The sequence below is a fragment of the Balaenoptera borealis genome, assembly GCF_965194805.1.
Source record: "Balaenoptera borealis genome assembly, chromosome: 14".
Taxonomy (NCBI): domain Eukaryota; kingdom Metazoa; phylum Chordata; class Mammalia; order Artiodactyla; family Balaenopteridae; genus Balaenoptera; species Balaenoptera borealis.
Genome location: NC_138875.1, coordinates 76,685,881 through 76,706,560, shown reverse-complemented (window position 1 = coordinate 76,706,560; position 20,680 = coordinate 76,685,881). Strand labels below are relative to the sequence as shown.

At 47.6% G+C, this 20,680-nt stretch overlaps 2 protein-coding genes across 7 annotated transcripts in view; one reads left to right on the top strand and one right to left on the bottom strand.

Annotated features, from left to right (window-relative positions):
- DRC10 (dynein regulatory complex subunit 10) overlaps positions 1-7,304 on the bottom strand; it is a 25,210-nt gene extending 17,906 nt beyond the window's left edge. Inside the window, exon 1 of one of the 2 annotated variants that reach the window (XM_082353986.1) lies at positions 6,543-7,304. The gene's annotated coding sequence lies outside the window, so the exon portion shown is untranslated. The remainder of the gene's footprint in view (positions 1-6,542) is intronic. The other variant, XM_082353987.1, reaches the window with a different exon arrangement.
- Positions 7,305-7,366: 62 nt separating this feature from the next.
- The window catches only part of TPCN1 (two pore segment channel 1), a 63,810-nt gene continuing 50,496 nt past the window's right edge, over positions 7,367-20,680 (top strand). Inside the window, exons 1-2 of one of the 5 annotated variants that reach the window (XM_082353978.1) lie at positions 7,367-7,552; positions 10,010-10,246. In XM_082353978.1, coding sequence (XP_082210104.1) covers positions 10,135-10,246 — 112 coding nt within the window. In that variant the 5' untranslated portion in view covers positions 7,367-7,552; positions 10,010-10,134. The remainder of the gene's footprint in view (positions 7,553-10,009; positions 10,247-20,680) is intronic. The other 4 variants (XR_014234148.1, XM_082353979.1, XM_082353976.1 and 1 more) reach the window with 4 other exon arrangements.

The following is a 20,680-nucleotide window of genomic DNA, read 5'->3' as shown; positions in this document are numbered from 1 at the left end:
AGGGGCAGGACATTCATGATGAAGACTGCTATCTCCCAAGCAACTATCCTACAGTGGGCGCTCAGGAAAGCACTATTGAATAAATGGAGAGATGGCAAACCCAGCTTTAACAACAGTCCCGTTTCCTCACAGGGTGATGTTGGCATCATAGGATAATGTTATTTCACAAAATATGTTCTGTCCTGAATTAGGACCAGAAAATAGTGTCACATTTCAATAGTGAAAATGGTGGGCCAAGATCTGGCCTATATGGGTTGTCTCCCATCCCTGGACACAGGGCTTGGAATTTTAAGGTAAAAGATTTAAATATATTTTGTTTTTTCTTTTTCATGGTTTAGTTGCATTTTTTTTCCTATCACCACTTTTTTTTTTTTTTTGGCTGCACTGTGCGGCATGCAGGATCTTAGGTCCCCGACCAGGGACCAGGGATCAAACCCACACCCCCTGCAGTGGAAGTGTGGAGTCTTAACCACTGGAGCTCCCGGGAATTCCCTCTATCACCGCTTTTGAAGTATTACCCAATCCTATCTTGTCCTTTTTGAGAACCCATGTTTCATGGATGACATTTGGCTTGCAGAAGGTTCCGGGGCTGGAGCTGAAGCAGTGAACACTGGAGGTATTAACAGACTGGATTGCATCGGTGGTGATGGCTCTGTGGCCACAGGCTCCAGTGTTATCCTGTGCTTTGGAGACAGAGGACCCTGAATAGTGACTGAGGTTGGGAGGGAATGTGCTCCCAGGGACAGATTTCTAAGCTGCTGGTTATAATGAACAACTCTCTACTGGCCACTGGCCACGGCTATAGCCCTGGGCAAATTCACTTGACCTTCTGGACTCTCATCTCTGAAGCTGAACGGGAAAACATGAGCCTACTGCACAGTGATTAAGTTTGTGGGTTCCCATGTCAGACAAATCTGAAGTTCAATCCTAGGGGATCACCACTTCCTTGCTGTGTGGCTTTAGGCTAGTCAATGAACGTCTCTAAGCATCTTCGGCTTCCTCACCTGTAATGTGGGGACAGTAACAGAACCCACGCTTGATAAAACTGTTGTGTGAAATGAAGTCCTGACTCAATCATGTTGAGATTTTAGGATGACTTCCAAAATGATACAATTTAATATTAACATTTGAATACTTTTAAAAATAGAACATGTATTTTTCCTCAAAATAAAATATATTTGTTTTTGTGCAGTAAGGTTTATAAAGAGCCAACATGGATCCATTTTTTACTCCTTTTTACTATTTCTGTCTTTAATTTTGCAGGTTTCTGCATTATTCATGACTTTCAGTTAGTAATGGAGGAGGACAGAGATCCCTTAAACCGCTCACCATTTTCCAGTCTCTTCCCGCTTACAAATTAATTCATCACAGTTCTTAATTCCTCTTTTGGCAGTGTGGTTTTCGATGTGTTTATTTCTGGTTATATCCAACTGTGGATAGTATCACTTAGGTTGTTTCAGACAGAAGGAAGAATTTCTTAGCAGTGAGTTTAGATTCTTCTAAAATAAACTTCCCCCACTTAAATATATATATGTATTTAAATCGTAATCTTAGCAAATGCAAAACACTGGCTTTTCCTGACTGACAGATTATGTTGTAGAAGAGTGTTTTTTAAACCATGACCCTTTAGTGAGTGGTGGAATCAATTTGCCAGTTGAGACTAGCATTAAAAATAAATGAAATAGGGCTTCCCTGGTGGCGCAGTGGTTGAGAATCCGCCTGCCAATGCAGGGGACACGGGTTCGAGCCCTGGTCTGGGAAGATCCCACATGCCGTGGAGCAACTAGCCCGTGAGCCACAATTACTGAGCCTGTGCGTCTGGAGCCTGTGCTCCGCAACAAGAGAGGCCACGATAGTGAGAGGCCCGCGCACCGCGATGAAGAGTGGCCCCCGCTTGCCACAACTAGAGAAAGCCCTCGCACAGAAACGAAGACGCAACACAGCCATAAATAAATTAATTAATTAATTAAAAAAAATAAAAATAAAAAAATAAATGAAATAGAATAGAAAATATCATAGTGCACTGCATGTAGTAAGTATTCTTTTGTATTTAAACAGGCATCTGCTGGATCAAGGAGGAAAATGTATTTCTTTGTCTGGCTTGTGGTTAAAAAAAACCAAGGGACTTCCCTGGTGGCGCAGTGGTTAGGAATCCGCCTGCCAGTGCAGGAGACACGGGTTCGATCCCTGGTCCGGGAAAACCCCACATGCCGCGGAGCAACGGAGCAACTAAGCCCGTGCGCCACAACTACTGAAGCCTGCGCGCCTTGAGCTCATGCTCCGCAACAAGAGAAGCCACCACAATGAGAAGGCCGCACACTGCAACAAAGAGCAGCCCCCGCTCGCCGCAACTAGAGAAAGACTGTACGCAGCAACGAATACCCAATGCAGCCAAAAAAACAAAAACAAAAACAAAAACAACCTGTGTTCAAAAGCCCCCATATTAAAGGCATTTGATTGGTCATAGGATATAACCTGCTGCGATTATTTGAGAGCTAAGGTCAAAGAGATACTGTTCCCTGATGCTCTGTATTTCAAATGGTCTTGATTTTCAATCCCTTTTGCTTTCAGTTCCACTAACTAGGGCCTGAAGGGAAAAGGTGTGTGTGTGTGTGTGTGTTGCACTTGTCTTTTGGGTCAGATAATTCTCTCCTGTGGAGGTTGTCCTGTGTGTTTGTAGGATGTTTAGCATCATTCCTGGTCTCTACCCACTTGATGCCAGTAGCACCCTTCTCCCACCATTAGCTCTGATCAGTTGGAGATGAAATATCTCCAGACGTTGCCAAATGTCCCTGTGGAGTGTGGGTGGGGTGCTCCTGGTTGAGAACCACTGGTCTAGACCACAGCGGCCTGGCTTCCCTGTAAAACTCCTGGCCTCCCCCATGCTAAGTCCAGGGCTCTATCCAGATTCAAAGGAAGGCTTGCCCAAGCCTAGCCCAGCTCTGTCTGACGAGCTGACCTCAGCACCATCTAAAGCCACCATCAGTTACAGAATCAAGATCAGATTCACAAGTTGGGTCTTAGGAGCCCTGGGTGCATGACTCTCTCCTGTCAGGGGCTCTTGGAATAAGTCTAGGCAAGTCCCTTATCACCTTGGCACCTGATGACACGACACCTGTCTTAGCCACATCAAAAGGGAGCTGAGTGGAGAAGGGATGGTTTAATAGACAGGAAAGCCCTTTGGAGAGTTAAAAGCTCTCTTCAACGGGGAGTGATGATGATGATTATATGTTGGGGGATAAATCGCATAGTGCATCAGCCTCATTGCCCAGAGCTCTTTTCTCCCAGGGAAAAAGGGAAGTACATGTGGGGAACTTAGCAACTGAGTAGGCAGGAAAGACTTACCCCTTTAATTCAATTTTTTTTTTTTTTTTTGCCAAGCCACGCAGCTTGCAGGATCTTAGTTCCCTGACCAGGGACTGAACCCGTGTCCCCTGCAGTGAAAGTGTGGAGGTGTGGAGCTCTAACCACTGGACTGCCAGGGAATTCCCTATTTTTTTTTTTTTTTTTTTTTTACTGTAAATCAAGTGAAAATCCCAAGCTAAAGCCCTGGCATTTACATCTAACCATGCCTGGAGCGTGTTCCCAAGGGATGCCTCTCCCTGAGCCAGGGCAGAGGTCTGGCTGGGATGCCTGGGGCAGCCTATCCAGCCTGGAGGCAAGGATATTGATACTGACTCTGCAGCCTCTGTTACTGTTTCTTTCAATCAAAAGGCTTGGTAGAGGGTGAAGTCTGGGAAAGGGAACTGTGGGATAGGTTTTTGCCTTCTACTGACAACTTTATAATATTCAGAAAAGGCGTGAGCAGTGACCTCAGAACTTACCCCTTCTCACTCTTGACTTTCCCACTGTTTTCTTCTTTAACTATTTGGAATTCGCCAGTGAAGGCATCTAGCACTGGGCTTTACTTTGAGGGCAGATTTGTTTTTTTTCTTTTTTTTTTGGCCGCGCCGCACAGCTTGTGGGATCTTAGTTCCCGGACCAGGGATCGAACCCAGGCCCATGGCAGTGAAAGCGCTGAGTCTTAACCACTGGACCGCCAGGGAATTCCTGAAGACTATTTATTTCTAATTCAATCTGTTTACTTGTTATAGGTCTATTCAAATTTTCTCTTTATTCTTGGGTCAATTTTAATAATTTGTATTTCTAGGAATTCATTCATTTTATCTAAGTTGTCTTTTTTTGGCATGAAGTTGTTCATAATATTCCTTATAATTCTTTAAGTTTCTGCAGTTCTGATTTTGGTAATTTGTGTCTTTTATTTCCTTGGTCAGTCTAGCTATATCTTCCTGATGTACTGACCTTCCTATCAATATAAAATGTCCCTCTTTGTTCTAGTAATATTTTTTGTCTTAAAATCAATTTTTTTCTGATAGCAATATAGCCTCTCCAGCTCTCTCATGCTTACTCCTTGCATGGATTCCAATTTTTTACTTTCAACTCCTTTGTGTCTTTGAATCTGGTGAGTCTCTTGTAGGCAGCATATAGTTCAGTCTCACTTTTTAAATCTAGTCTGGCAAGCTCTGCCTTTTGACTGAAGTGTTTTTTCCATTTACATTTAATAACTTACATTAAATTATTCATATAGTTGGATTTACATCTGTCATTTTGTTGTTTTTTTATTTGTCTCATCTCATGTCTTGTTTTGTTCCTGTGTTATTTCTTTAATGCCTTTTATTGTGTTAAATAAATATTTTTAGTCTACTCTTTTGATTCTTCTGTTGATTTAAAAAAATTTTTTTGAGTTGTTTTCTTAGTGGTTGACTTAGGGATTATAATGTGCATCTTAATTTATCACAGTCTATTCTGGAATACTAAATATTTTCTATTTGATGGGTCATTGTTATCCTACCTTTTTTCAATTATTTAAACATGGCTTCCTTTAGTTCTTTGAACATATTTATAATAGCTTCTTTGAAGCCTTTGTCTGCTAAAGCCAACATCTAGGGACACATAGAGACACTTTCTGTTGACTGCTTTTTTTTCCTGAGTATGTTTACACACGTCTCACAACTTTTATTGAACACTGGAAATTTTAGAGGGAAGATTTTTTTTTTGTAGCAACTCGGTATTTTTTCCTCCCTAATGATTGTTGTTCTTGTTTTGCTTGGGTGTTTGGTAATTTACTTCCTGGACTAAATCTGTCAAGTCGGTCTCCTCCACAATGTGTAGCTACTGATGTCTCTGCTTAGTTTTTTTTTCATATTTTTATTTTTAAACCTGGCTTCCTAGGGGTCGCCTCTGTATCCACATAGTTTAATATTCAGCCAAAAGTTGGTCCAAGGTTGTGCTCAAACTTTGAGCCAGTAAGGCTTCTGTTCTCCCATGGAAAGTGCAGCACGCAGTCATCTACACAGGCTCCAACGGCCAGGGATTAAGTGGCTTGGGCCTGCTCTGGTCTCTGCTACACATGCGCATAACCTCTAGTCAACCAAGATATACACAGAGCTCATCAGGCCCCCTATGGCTGCCTCACTCCCCAGGAACTCCAAGCTTTCAGTCCATTGTTTGTGCCAAATAGGATTACAACCTTGGACTGCTAGAGCTGCCGGCCTCCCCTGTTCTCTTCCCACCAAGATTGCCACTTTAGCCAATACTCCTTCAAACCAAGTGAGCCCCATCAGACAGTAACAGTGAAGCTGTTGGTATTCAGGGGGCTACCCACCCTGGTTGAACTATTATGCCCATAGAACTGGGGGTGGGGAAATCAGAGAAGTCTCAGGTAAGTATAGCACAAACTTGAAGTTTGGTGGTTTTATGAATAAAAACTCTCAGTTTGTTGTATGACTTTGGTTGATTTTCAGTGTGCTAACATAGCACTAGATGGTTTTGTCCAGCTTTATAGTTGCTTTTAAAAATTATTATTGTGGTAAAATATATATAACAAAGTTTACCATTGTAACCAGTTTAAATTCAGTGGCATTTAATTGTTACATTCACATCTATGTGCAACCATCACCACCATCCACCTCCAGAACTTTTTCATCATCTCAAATTGAAACTCTGTACCTATTAAATAATAACTCCCCGTTTTCCCATCCCCCCAGTCCCTGGCAACCACTATTCTACTTTCAGCCTTAGTTAATCCTCACAACAAACCCTTTGTCTTAAGTATGTAAATGAAATTATATTTTAAGGACAGGGACGGGAGTTAAGTTCTAAAGTTAGCACAAAAGGCCAAAATTGGTATAATCAAAATTGCCTGATTTAAACACTCACTTTCGGGGACTTCCCTGGTGGCGCAGTGGTTGAGAATCTGCCTGCTAATGCAGGGGACACGGGTTCGAGCCCTGGTCTGGGAAGATCCCACATGCCGCGGAGCAACTAGGCCCGTGAGCCACAACTACTGAGCCTGCGCGTCTGGAGCCTGTGCTCCGCAACAAGAGAGGCCGCGATAGTGAGAGGCCCACGCACCGCGAGGAAGAGTGGCCCCCGCTTGCCACAACTAGAGAAAGCTCTCGCACTGAAACGAAGACCCAACACAGCCAAAAATAAATAAATTAATTAAAAAAATAAAATAAAATAAAAAATTAAACACTCACTTTCATTGGATGCTCGCCCTGGGATGTATAGGCCGTTGGGTGAAATGGTAACGGACTTATAAACTACACTCTCACCCCCAGCACCTATGTTTGACTTTAAAGTAGTTAACTTTGATGCGATTCCACTTGACTAGTATCATCCACGTTTTACGGATGAGGAAGTGGACAAGTGGAGGGGCCGAGTAGAGGATGCCCGGTAGTCCTTGCAGGGGGTCGAGAGGGAGGTCCAAACTGAGGCAGGGGCGGGAGAGCAGGGTCCTGAGTCGGCGACGGGCTCACGGTGGGGGGCTACTGATTCCTCAGAGAGCCAAAGGATAGAGGGCTAGACCCCATTCACCATCTCTTCATCATTCACAGCCCTTCCCCACAAAGTCATTCACCTGCTCAGAGGGCTTCAGGTTTTTCTACCCGTGGTAACCACCGAGGTGCCTGCGTTGCTAGGTTACCGGCCAATCTCAGAAGGCGGGACTCAGCGTCTGATTGACTTTCTTCTTCACCAATAAATTCCTTATTCTGCTCAGTTCGTTCCACCTCCTTGAGGACTGACCAATCAGAAGCACCGTCTCTCTAACCCTCCACCAATTGGAAGACTCGGGCCTCCCTCTGGGTTGGGCTGACCGAGTAAGGCGGGGAGAAACGGAAGGGAAAGGGGCGGAGCTTCTTCGTCCCGCCCCTTCTCAAGGAGGCAGGCAGGGAGTCCTGCATTAGCAGCAGGCAAGAACTGGGGAAGGACGTAAGACTTGACCAATCAGAGCTCACCATGGTAGCCGAGGTAGCCAATAGGCAGCGGTGAAGGAAAATGGGGCGGGGCCGGTGGGGTGGAAGGAACAGTAGGCGGTGGATGGGAGAGCTGGCGCAGCTGCCGTGGTGGCAGCGGCAGAAGTGGCGGTGGCTGCGGTGGCTGCTACAGCTGCAACAGCTCCGGGCTCGTGGCTTTGGCGGCGGCGCCGGAGGGCTGGGCTGCGCGGTGCGGACCCCGGCGCGCGGTCCGGGTTGCTGGGGCGGCGCATGTAAGAATTCAAGGGGTGTGAGGGTTGGCCTGATGGAGAGGGCAGGGGTCAAGGGTCAGGGGGCTCGGAATGAGGGCATTGGAACGTGGGAGGCGGGCAGGTAGGTCCAAGAGGGGCTGCGGGGAAGTCATCGCCGCTTTTCTCTCCCTCCAGCCCTGGTCGCGGGGACCCCAGCGTGGGGATCGCCCGGGGAAGCCCGGGGCGGGGAGAAGGGGCGCAAAGACGAGCACGTGGAGCAGGAGCCCGCACTCCTCTTCGTTACCCTCCTCCCTCGTCTGCTGGTCTCCCTGGCGCCCTCAGGCGACCCACCCCGCAAGAGCCTGCCTGCCCTCTTTCCCTAGGACCTGTCCCTAGGGGTGACCCTTCCCTTCTGGCTCCTCAACAGAGGGAGAAGCACTGTGACCCTGGGCAAGTCCCTTCCCTCCTCTGGGCCTCACTTTTTCCTCTCTGTGAAATAATGGGTTTGAATTCAGATGAGGGGACCCTCTGGGAAGAGACGAAGGGTAATGGTTAAGTGGGGAGGGTCCCTGAATTCGGACTGCCTGGGTTGCAATATGGACTCTATCACTTCCCTGCTGTTTATTTACAAGAAGCAGTTTAAGTTAACCCTGCTAAGCCTCAGTTTCCTCATCTGTGAAGTGGGGACATTAGCTAAGTAAGATTTCCTAACAGCAGCACTAGTCACATTTTGAGCCACATATTTCTGTGTTGTGGTGGGTCTCGCCTGTGTATGGCAGGATGTTTTCGGGCATCCCTGGCCTCTACCTGCTATTACCCCCTACTTGTGACAATCAGAAATGTCTCCATACATTGCTGATGTGTGTGTGTGGCGGGGGAATCACCCCGGCTGAGAGCCACAGAACTAATGCATGCATTGCAAGCAACCAGTCATATATTATACAGTTAAAATAAAAACCAGTAGCTATTTTGATAACAATGATACAATTAAAAAAGTTCTTCTTGATGAGTTGAGAAAGTTAATAGATTCTCCAGCCTTCAAAATAAATATGGGAGAGAATGACAAGATGTTAATAATTGTCAAAGCTGAGTGATCAACACAAGGAAGTTCATTTATATATTCTCTCTACGTTTGAGCGTGTTTGAAAATATCTGTGATAAAAAGTTAAGCCAGAAAGAAAAAAAATAAAACATATAATGCTTAAGACAGCCAAATGGTAACATCTCATTTGGAATTTCCTTTTCTGTCTTCCCACTACTGAGATTTAAAAGTGAAATTAATCCCCAGATCTGGAGGAAACTTAAAAAAAAAAAATCTCGCAGGAAGTTTGCTGGGCAGAGCACTACAGGCTTAGCAGCAAAGAATGGTGCTGCTCACTTTTACTGCCTAATTTTAAGAAGATATTGACGCACAGGGGCCTGCCCTGGATTGTCCTGGTGATTCCTGAAGGAAGTAAATTGATGGGTTGCCATTCAGTGGGTTAGTTTGGAGGCAAACTTGATTGAGACCAGAATACGGCAGTTTGAGGAAGGAACCTGCTGCTGTTTTCAAGTTCAAAGGTCTGCTGTTAGATCTGCTGAGTGTTTGCTTTTCTTTTGGTCCTCCTCAGCGGAAATGGGAATGTTTATAAATAGGAACTGTAACAGGCTAGTTCTGACCGTTTTGAATTGGGAGTTCAGAATGAGCGTTTTTGCTGTGTGATTCCGGACATCACTTAAAAAAATATTCTAGTCTCTTCCCCTTCCTCCCCAAATACCTAAATCTAGGAGAATAATAAGAGTGATATGGGGAAATCTAGATGACCTGGCACACTAACTCTTTATAGGTCATTGGAGCTAAGTGCTGCCTAAATACCAGGGCTGGGACATGGAGGAATTGTAGTATGGTGGCTGGGAGCACAGGTCTGGAGTCAGATTGTGTAGTTCAAAGCTTGGCTTTCCAGCTGTGGGTTCTTGGACAAGTAAGTTACTTAACTTCTCTGAGCCTTAAGCCCCCCCCTCTGTAATGGGGGATAATAATCCTACTTATCTATTATGAAGTTTCAATCAGCTTTACTTAAAAATTGCTAGAAGAGCCCCAGCATATAGTAAGCGCTCACTGAGTATTAACTACTATTATTTGAATGGTTGTATATATATATATTTTTAAGTCTTTAAAACCTCTATGAAACTCACACACAAACAAGGGTTAAGAAGGGTAGAGGGGGAACATATTAGCCATAATCCCAATCTCCAAACATAATTACCCTTAACTTTTCAGTATTTAATGTTGCACAGGATTTTAGTGCTATCATACTGCAATACTCTTTTTTATTGAAATATAATTCACATTACTATAAGATCCATCATCTTACATGTTGAAGGGTACCATTCTGTGGTTTTTAGTATATTTGTAAGGTTATGCAGCCATCACCACTATCTAATTCCAGAACATTTTCATCAGTAGTGGTTGTATTTTGATAATTGTCCTTTTTTTTTTTTTAATCCCCCAAACCCTAGAAGATGCCACTGATGGAGGAGTTTCTGAGAAGAACCTCTGGGCCAGTGGCTTTGAACTGGAGCTCAAAGCAGAGACTATTTAAAGCTCTGGACATCACATCCTGAGGGCTGTAGGAGAGGAGAACATGGCCGTGAGTTTAGATGACGACGTTCCCCTCATCCTGACCTTGGATGAAGGTGGCAGCACCCCGCTGGCTCCCTCCAACGGCCTGGGCCAAGAGGATCTGCCCAGCAGAAGTAAGATGGTAGGGTGGGCTGGGGGAGGGGGTGCAGCTTTTCTGTTTCAGGGGGCGAGTTGTGGGCTTGGTGGTCTGATGGTAGATGCATGTACCTGAATGCCTGACCCGATGTTTGACTCCCAAGTTCTGACACAGAAACTACTGGGAGACTAATCCTGTGGGGTCCTAATCCTGCACCCTCAATTTAGGGGTGCTTTCCGGGACTAGCCTGCCCTGCTTCCCTCAGCACCTCTCCTCTCTTGCACCTGTGGTACCCTGGTTTTGTTCATGGATGCTTGGTGGGGACCTCAGGCAAACCTTCTCCTTGGCTAGCTTCCCTGCCCCATTCCTTGTTAAAAAAAGAAACAGATTTCAACATTGGCCTCTGTCTGCCTGATCCTTGGCAGGAAAGTGGAGTTGACTGCTTCTCCCCACTGGCACTCAGTCCCTGTACTGCCCAGGACAGGGTGGAAGCGGGCAAGCATTTGTCGTGATCCATTGATATGAGGGTTTGGGGTTTTGCTTCGTCTTCCTCTAAACCAAAACCCAGCAGCACAAAGTGAACCCACGAGAGGTTGTGAGCTTTAAATTTTTTAGATTTTAAGTGTGTTTCTGGCAGAATGAGAGGTCTTAAAAACCTTTCTTGTCCCAAAGCCATTTGCTTCGTTTGCTCAGACCTTGGGTCCAAGAGAGGCTTAAAATAACTTGCCTTTTACGGAGGGTCCTAAGATGTCAGGGGCTAGTGCTTTAGGGTCTCCTTAGCAGATGGAAATTCTACCCACAAGCCATACTGCTGAGCCAGGGGTATTGCTCGAGTCCAGGGAAAGATAAGCCTGGCTCTCCCATCTCCTTTGTCCAGAGAGAACACAGTTGGCTTGCAGGGAGCTTAACAGCCTCCCCTTGGAAGTGGTGAAGGACAGCGTTGTTCCCGTGGATGGGAGTGCAGTGGGAGGCCTGGCCCCCTCTAAACTGGCCTCTCTTTGCTTTAGCGTGTTCACCCATCCAGAGTGGCAGAGCTGGGTGATCGAGGAAGGTTAGAAAGTGGACCAGATTTTTCCCTAAGTGCCATTCAGGACCAAGAAATCAGTGGCTGTGATTTCAGGCCCACTTCTTAAATACCCTAGAGTTGGCAAGCTAAGTGTCAGGCTCTCTCTTACCTGTTATCCTAACTAAGATCCTTTTTGCAAGGTAGACAGTATTATCCCTATTTTACGGAGGAGAAAACTGTGAGTCGGAGAGGTTAAGGAACTCGCCTGATGTCGCACAGCCAAGCAAGCGGTTGAGCAGAGATTTGAACCCGGGACTGACCCCAAAGTTCCTTCCCCTCCTCTTCTTCCCTTTTTCCTCCTCCCCCCCTCCTCCCTCTCCTTTTCCTTCTTCACAAGCCCTTAATGAGTGTGAGTGCTGGTCCTTAGCGTTTGCATATATTATTTCATCATATAACCTCAAGGTGGAGTTACTGTTATTATCCATATTTACTGGGGAAGCAAAGCCTCAGAGAGGTTAAGTAACTTGTCCAAGGTCACACAGCTAGCAAGCAGCAGTGTCTCTCTGATCTTCCCTCTAACGCCACCATGTAAGGTGCTTTGGGGAAAGGGATGTAAATGAATGTGACATTGTCTCAGCTTCAGAGTAGGATCCCCCCTAGTGAGGGGAGCGGTTAAGTCCATCGCCAGTGAGGGAATGGACTGGAGGGAGGGTGGTTGACATGCAGAGGGTATGGATCATTCTGGAAATAGCCAGGCTCAAGGCTCTAAATTGGACTCCTGATCATTGTCGTGGGTGCCACTTTTAAGTCCTCCCACAGTATCAGAGTTGATGACAGGCTGTCCAGCTCTCCTGAAGGATCAAAGTGGGAAGAGCAGCCTAGTTCTTTGTCAAGATCAGGTTTTGAAACGATGACGGAGCTTGATGATTGGGAAATAGGCCAAGTAGACAATAAAACTAACCTTGGATAGGCCGCTAGTAAGGCCATTCATTTCTTGGCGAAGTCGGTGGCTCATTTTAGTTTGTTTAAGAAAAACAAAATAAACAACTGATGGCGTCCAGGGAAACTGTGCTTTCTGCGAAGTGCACTAGTGCCTCAGTTTCCTATCTCATCCTCTTCCTGCGATATTTGCTAAAATCTCTAAGAACTAATGGTTATAACCCACCAAGCCTGGCTAGGAAAAACAGTAGCGCCTCTTAGAGGAAAGGAGAGATTTCAGAGGAGGCCTGCCTGCTCCATCTCCTCCGTATGGGCCTTTCTTATTTCATGCTTGGATTTTGGCATTGACTTTCTTCCCAAGGTCCCCCCTGCCCACTTCTCTGAGCAGTCCGTCTAAAACACAAATCTGACCTGGTATGGGCGTACCTTGTTTTACTGCACTTCACAGATACTGCGTTTTTTACAAATCGAAGGTTTGTGGCAACCCTGCATCGAACAAGTCTCTCAGCACCAGTTTTCCCAACAGCATTTGCTCACTTCCTGTCTCGGTGTCACATTTTGGTAATTCTTGCAATATTTCAAACCCTCTACTAGCAAAAAGATTACGATTCACTGAAGGCTCAGACGATGGTTAGCATTTTTTTTTTAATATATAAATTTATTTATTGTATTTATTTACTTTTGGCTGCGTTGGGTCTTCGTTGCTGCGCGCGGGCTTTCTCTAGTTGCGGCGAGCGGGGGCTACTCTTCATTGCGGTGCATGGGCTTCTCATTGTAGTGGCTTCTCTTGTTGCGGCGCACGGGCTCTAGGCATGCGCGGGCTTCAGTAGTTGTGGTGCGTGGGCTTCAGTAGTTGTGGCTCGCGGGCTCTAGAGCGCAGGCTCAGTAATTGTGGCGCACGGGCTTAGTTGCTCCGTGGCATGTGGGATCTTCCCAGACCAGGGCTCGAACCCGTGTCCCCTGCATTGGCAGGCAGATTCTTAACCACTACGCCACCAGGGAAGTCCCATGGTTAGCATTTTTTAGCAACAAAGTATTTTTTCATTAAGATGTGTGCATTGTTTTTTAGCATAATGCTATTACACACTTAATAGACTACAGTATAGTGTAGACATAACTTTTATATGCACTGGGAAACCAAAAACTTCATGTGACTCACTTTATTGCGATATTCATTTGATTGCAGTGGTCTGGAACTGGACCCGCAATATCTCTGAGGTCTGTCTGTAATTTCCCCAGCTCGCCGCCCCCAGGACCTTCCTGTCCCTTACAGGATGACGGCCAAGCTCCTTAGCCAGCATATGTGTGTTCTAGTGCCTTCTTGCCTGACCAGTCCCATTTCCTGCTTTAACCCACAATTCTAGTTCTCTGAATCCCCAGTACATTCTTAAACCTCTCCGACTTGCTGGTAACTGTCTGGCATGCTTTCCCCAGGCTCTTGTTTACTCATGAGCTTCAGTTCTGTCTTGACGATCCTGCTGATAATCCCATCTCTTTGAAGCCTTCACTGAACCTCCTATTCCCGATGGGGCTAATTACTCACCCTTTTCTGCTTTGGTATCTGGTCTAGGCTTCTGTTATTACGGCTACTTACTGTGCGGAAATGACTTCTTTAACCATCCGTGCATCCGTGCATCACCTAGCTTGATGCCTACCGTATGCAGGCACTCAACAAGTCATGGTCCAAATAAACCAAGTTGGGCCTCTGAGGCCTGGTAGCTCATGGGAGGGGCTGTCTGAGGGCCCCGTCAGAGGTGGGCAGCAGCCCCTCCTGCCTCTGTTCACCCGTGGCTGGAGTCTCATCACTCCCAGCACAGCTGATTGTCCTGGGGGCTGCCATCCTTGCCCCCCGGTCTGTGGCTGATAGAAAACCTTGAGGTGTTAAGGCGTTGGCAGTATGCAGACAGGAGGGAAGAGAAAAAAAGTTTTTATAAAAACAAAATCCTTGAAAAATAGCATTTCTCTAAAGAAAACTAAATGCAGGGTACTTAATAATAGTCTTTAAAAAGTAAGAAAGTTTCTGTTATCATTTTTATAAATAAAACATACAAGTTCCAATTTAAAAAAACGAAAAAAGAATGTAGACAGAGGCCTTCAGCAGAATTGGCAGCTATGTGGGCACGACCGCCACTGAGAACTAAGCGAGCTCTCTGAGGGTGTGTGCCTTGATTGAGCCTGGGCCTCCGCCCTGACCCAGCAGCTGTCACTGGTGCCTTCCTCTGGCTATGTACCACACACTCCCTGTCTTAGTGTGCTCGGGCTGCCATGACAAAATTCCACAGAAGGGGGCGGCGGGGGGTACTTCAGCAATGGAAATGTATTGTCTCACAGTTCTGGAGGCTGGAAGTCCAAGATCAAGGTGTCAGCAGGGTTGGTTTGTCTTAGGCCTCTCTCCTTGGCTCTTGGACAGTTGCCTTCTCACTGTGTCCTCAGCTTGTGTGTCTGTGTCCTAATCTCTTATAAAGATAACAGTCCTATTGGATTAGAGCTCACCCATATGACCTCATTTTACCTTAATTACCTCTTTAAAGGCTCTGTCTCTGAATACAGTCACATTCTGAGGCCCTGGGGGTTGGAACTTCAACATAGAAATTTTAGGGGGACACAATTCAGCCCATAACACTCCTGCCCTTTCCTTAGATGCGGTCCCCAGGAATCTGGCTGTGCCACCTGTGCCCTTTGACCCTATGCTAGGGATGATCAACGCTGGGGAATTATCCCTAAAGGAAACTGGAGGGTTTGGATTTTTTTTTTCCTTATATGGGAAAGGATGGATTTTATCCAGGACTCAGACATCTCTGGGCTATAAGAGTAGCTGCTGAAATGCTAATGTATGACTCACAGGCAGGGATGCAGGTTGATAAAGGAGGCAGGTATGAGCAAAGGTATTTAAAGCATGGAATTAGGAATAACCTTGAAAATAGTCAGTGGGGTTGGCGTTTGACAGTGCAGTTTAGAGATAGCCCGCTGTCTGCATTGCGCATCAGTCAGCGGTCTGGACCATCTCTAGGCCATAGAGCCTGAATGTTGTGAGCAATACGAGGGATTTTCCAGGGGAATTCTGTTCACACTCAGCTTTTGCCTTCTCACTGCCTTTAAACCCAACAACTGCCTAAGATGGGCCTGTACTATCGGCCTTTTCTGGGTGATAAAAGGATTGTGGGCAAGGCGGTGGCTGAGGCTTGAGCAGGGCACTTTGTCTCATGCACTACCTTGGTGCTGGTGGTTCATGGCTTTCTGGTGACAGGCCATGCAGGGATAAGGCCTAAGGTGATAGAGCAGAGGACCCCCTCTCCCTCCTTTGCGCCGATGCCTAATGTATCATCAGGAGTTAACCTGGGACCCAGTACAAGGTGGAGGGCCACTGCCCATTTGCAGGGGCCAACACATGGCAGGCACCCTGGCTCCTTTTCCAGAGTTTTCCTGCAGGCAGAGCCAGCTGGCACCTGTCTCAGTCAAGGTGGGCCAGAGCTGTTGGCCTCAGGGCAGATGTAGCCAACACGAGCTGGGATAGAGCAGTGGGGCTGTATTCCCAGGGGTGACCAACCCCAAGGTAGGTGCTCCATCACAGAAATCTGTGTCTGTTGTTCTTTCTCTGACCAAGCTTCCCCAGCATACTTGCCAAACGATAAATAAAGCCCACGGACTTGGGTCGCTTTTGTCACTGGTAATACCCTGGGTGGTGGAATGGTTAAGCATTCGGGGTCTGGAGTCGAGCTGTAGGCTTCCAATCCTAGCTGAGTATGGAACTTAGCATCTCTAAGCCTCAGCCTCCTCGTCTGTAGGGTGGGATCATGATAGTATCTTCCAGTAGAGTTATCGTGGGGATTTAGTGAGATCACGTGTGTGATGCCCATGGTAAGTGCTCAGCCAGTCACAGGCGTTATTGTCATGACCAGAGACTAGGTTCTTCTTTGGAAGATCATAGTGCCTGAGCGGGGCTGCTGAACCCAGGCCAAGATCTGAATCCTTTTTTGGCCCACTCCTGGCACAGCAGGTGGTCACTGCCGAGCTGGGAAGCAAAAGCAGCATGGCAACTGGAGACCGAACAGCAGTTAGACTTTCACAGCTTCCCAGGGAGCTTGGGCATTTGACTCCGCCGGAGTTGGTGCCCTGGCTTTCCTAGGGCCTCGCCAAGGCAGAATGCCTGTGTCACCAGGCCGGCGGAGGCACCAGTTAAAATGAGCAAGCATCCGGCCTGCTGGGTTCCAGCCTCGTAACCCACACTTGAAGCCTTTCACTTCCTCCACCCTCCGAGTCTTCATGGGGGGATCCTGTCTGTTGCCTCAGGGCCCCTGCCGTGAAATGCCATCTCTCCCCTCCGCACGCCGAAAGCTACCGTGTCAAAATGGCAGTTGTGGCAGCTGGGTGCAGGCTGGAGCGGCTGCCAAACTGCTGTTTACCCATTGCCTTAGGGGGTCCAAGTTCCCATTTGCTCCAGGAGCGCTTCGTGAGGCAGAACACTCAACTTCTCAGCCTCCGAGTCGGGGAGGGAACGTGGGAGGGCTCTGATGGCCCCCGGCTGCAGTGCCCGCCCCCGGGGCTGCCTTGCGGATCACAGCACGGTGGCCCTGGAAGGAAACCCAGAGGAGGCACCAAGCGATCAAGCCCACGGGAGGGACATTGGTCCCAAGACCACCCCCATCCCACCTTCATGCTCAGGGAGTCCACAGGACTCCCTTTGCTGGGTGACTTCCCTGATTTGGACATTTCCTGACTCTCCCTTCTCTCCCCATCAGTCCAAGCTGAGTAAGGTCATTCACAATAAAAATAATGGCTCGGGACTTCCCTGGTGGTGCAGTGGTTGAGAATCCACCTGCCAGTGCAGGGGACATGGGTTCGATCCCTGGTCTGGGAAGATTCCCACATGCCGCGGAGCAACTAAGCCCGTGCACCACAACTACTGAGCCTGCGCTCTAGAGCCCACGAGCCACAACTGCTGAAGCCTGGGCGCCTAGAGCCCGTGCTCTACAATAAGAGAGCCACCGCAATGAGAAGCCCATGCACCGCAACCAAGAGTAGCCCCCGCTTGCCACAACTAGAGAAAGCCTGCACGCAGCAACGAAGACCCAATGCAGTCAAAAAAAAAAAAAAAATAATAATAATAATGGCTCATGGTTATTGAGCCCCTATCACATGCCAGGCAGTGTCTGAAAGCACTTTACATGTGCCATCTCAGTCATTGGGTCCTCCTAGCGGATCTGTGCGGTCGGTTCAGCATCTGCATCTGACGGAAGAGGAAACTGACACTCTGAGAGGTTGAAACTTACCCAGGGTCACACAGCCAGGAAGTGTTGGCCGCAGCATTGGAACCCAGGTCTTCTGATTCGGGAACTCAGGTTCTGAGCTGATGTGCTGCACTCCAGGAATTAAAGCTTTGTGAAAGAGGTAGAACTGTAGGCCAGAGTTTCTTTTCCAAAAGGAAGTTGGTTTCTACGATATCTTTACCTTCATCTCTTTTTTTTTCAGTTAAACTTTTATTTCCTGCAAGGCATGTTATTCTCAGTTGGAGCTCCATACCTGGAACTCCATTTCGTGTTATATAAACAGCAAAACTTATGGGGGTTTCATTGTACACGTGGTATCGGGTCATCACTGAGAAACTAGAAAAGACGGGCAAGTGAAAAAACAACAGACCACAAAGGACAGCCACGACTTCATGCAGCTTTCTCCTCAGTGTACGCCCTTTTCCAATGCACAGGCATTTGGCTAAATTTTACATCATGGTGGCTGGAACAAGACAGTTTGGGTTGAAAATGGGAACTCATAGAAATCAAGATTTGGGAAAGGAAGGGCAAAAGAGGACCAGCCTCGGAGCAGGGCACGAGACTCAAAAGGCCAGCTGGGGTGGCCGAGGAGGGCCACCCCCCGAGGTCACTGGTTCCCAGGGGCAGGTGACCCCCTATCATCACTTGCCTGGAGGGTATCCCTGGACAGGAGAACTGATTCAGGCCATCAGTGCTGGGGTTGCCTTTTGCACTGGTGACCCCCTTTGCTGTGTTTGCTTTTTGTTGGAGGTACTTATCTACTCATAAAAACGTATGGCTCTCTCTCTACTCAAAGCACTTGTGAAGCTGTGGTTCAGCCGAAGTGACCTTGTAGGAAGTGCCTGAGCACGTGACTGCCGTGGGCCCAGGGCGGTGGGGGGGGGGGCCTGGGACACGCTGGGGAGCGCACGTGCTGTCTGGTGGGCTGGCTGATACTTCCCTCTGGCCATCCATTACCATGTAGGCTCACGGGCTGCTTGTGACTACATTTTCCAGTGTTTCCAGAAAAATCAAAACCTACGCTTTTCATAGGAAGCCTTCTGACTTTTAGATATCAGCAACCGTTTCACATTTCTCAAACAGCCAGCTGAGTAAAATCTAGTCAGCGGCTGCTACTTTACGACATAGAACCTACCCGTTCAGCCTTTGTTTTCTGTTCAGAACGAACTCCTTCAAAAGAAGGAAACAGTACAGAACCAAAGGACGTGCTCTCCATGGCCTCGGAGAGGTTCTTCACCTTTGGATGCCGTTCCATGAGATTCAGAACTGGCTGGGGGAACTTGTCTCTGCCTCTGCGTGCTTCACCTAAAGAAAGACCAGATTTCGGGACTTCCCTGGCGGTCCAGCAGGTTAAGACTCCGTGCTTCCACCGCAGGGGGCGCGGGTTCGATCCCTGGTCGAGCCAGGCCGGGCAGGTGAGGTGGGAGGACAGAGCAGGTGGGCGCATCTCCCGGGATCCCCTTCATCTTTCCTTTCTGTTTATTCCTTGCTTCCTCTGGGTTGCAATTCACCTGATACTCTCTCTTCGGGAGTTCCCTTTGCTCCTTCTTTCTTACCTGTATCCAACTTTACGACTGTCTTCTCTTTTTTTTTTAAAGATTTATTTTATTATTTATTTATTTATTCATGGCTTTGTCAGGTCTTAGTTGTGGCACATGGGCTCTTCGTTGCGACACGCAGGCTCTCTTGTTGAGGCGTGCAAGCTCCATAGTTGTGGCGCGCGGGCTTAGTTGCCCCGCGGCATGTGGGATCCCAGTTCCCTGACCAGGGATCGAACCCGCGTCCCCTGCATTGGCAGGTGGATTCTTTACCACTGGACCACCAGGGAAGTCCCTCTTCTCTTTTCTTAGCTATTTGATCATGGGACTCTTTTTTTTTTTTGGCTTTGACTTTGAGATGTGTAATAAAGATTCAAGTGGGCATTAGAAGTTTAAAAATAAGTAATAGTTTAATAACTAGTCGTCTTCTAATTCTTTTTTTTTCTTGAATCGTTGTCATCTTGTCAACTGAAAAGCTAAGTAGAGTTTTTCAACTGGCCAGCATGGATTTCTTCAGAGCTTAGAACAGCTGTTGCGGAGGTCACAGAAACGTAGCAGATCTAGTTATGGCTCGTGAAGGATTTATGGTCTGGTTGGCAATAAGACAGACGAGTATATGACGTGCTACTTTTGTGGCTTTTATTGTAACCGTGGAAGGATTTAGAGGAGGAGAGAGTAAGGATGGGCAGGGGAGGTGGAAGCGCTTTCCCAAGGAGGTGAAATATTGGGGCAGGAGATGGAGTCAGTCTGCTTGGTTTGGGGAGGGAGAACATCAGGAAAGGCTTTAGAGAGATTAAGCTTGATTGTGCTCAGTGTTCAAAGAGCAGATGAACAAGAAGCAGGAAGTGGAAGCTGGAAGTGAAAGACCATCTCAGGGAAAGGAGCAGGGGAGCAGAGGTGTAGAAGAGTCGGAGTGGACAGGTGCGTGTGGTTGGAGCTTTGACTGGTGGGTGGGGAGGAGAGATCGGATCCAGATCTTGGGGTGTCTCTCCGCCTCCAGGGCCGTGCTGAGGAGTGGGGCTTCATCCTGGGGGTGATGCAGAAGTCCCAGAATGCCTTAAGCAGGGGAGTGAAACGGTCACGTTTCAGGGGAGTGTCTGCAAATTCACTCAGGCTGCCCTGCAAAGAGTGGTTGGAAATGGGTGGCAAGACCAGGTGGCAGGGGGGTGGCCTAGGCACATGATGGGACCTGTTTTGTTCGGCCTGAATGGTATTTTAAGCAGGTATTATGCTTGTTCACAGCACAAGGGCTCAGCACTTGCCGTCTCACACACCCCAGCTTCCCACATTTGCTACCTGCCTGGTGCCTGCAGGCATTTGAGTTTGTAGCCCTGGCAGTAAATTCTGATAGGACGGCACCGTGGCAGGAGTTGAGAGCGCAAAAGACGATGAAGGCTCACCTGAGGGAGTAGATCAGCCTATGGGCAGGTGGAGTTTTGTTTTTTGTTTTTGGCTACATGGCTCTTCGTTGCTGCGCACGGGCTTTCTCTAGTTGCTTTGAGTGGACTTTTATTTCGGTGGCTTCTCTTGTTGCGGAGCACGGGCTCTAGGCATGTGGGCTTCAGTAGCTGCGGCACGTGGGCTCAGTAGTTGTGGCTCGCGGGCTCTAGAGCGCAGGCTCAGTGCTTGAGGCGCACGGGCTTAGCTGCTCCGCGGCATGTGGGATTTTCCTGGACAAGGGCTTGAACCCATGTCCCCTGCATTGGCAGGCGGATTCTCAA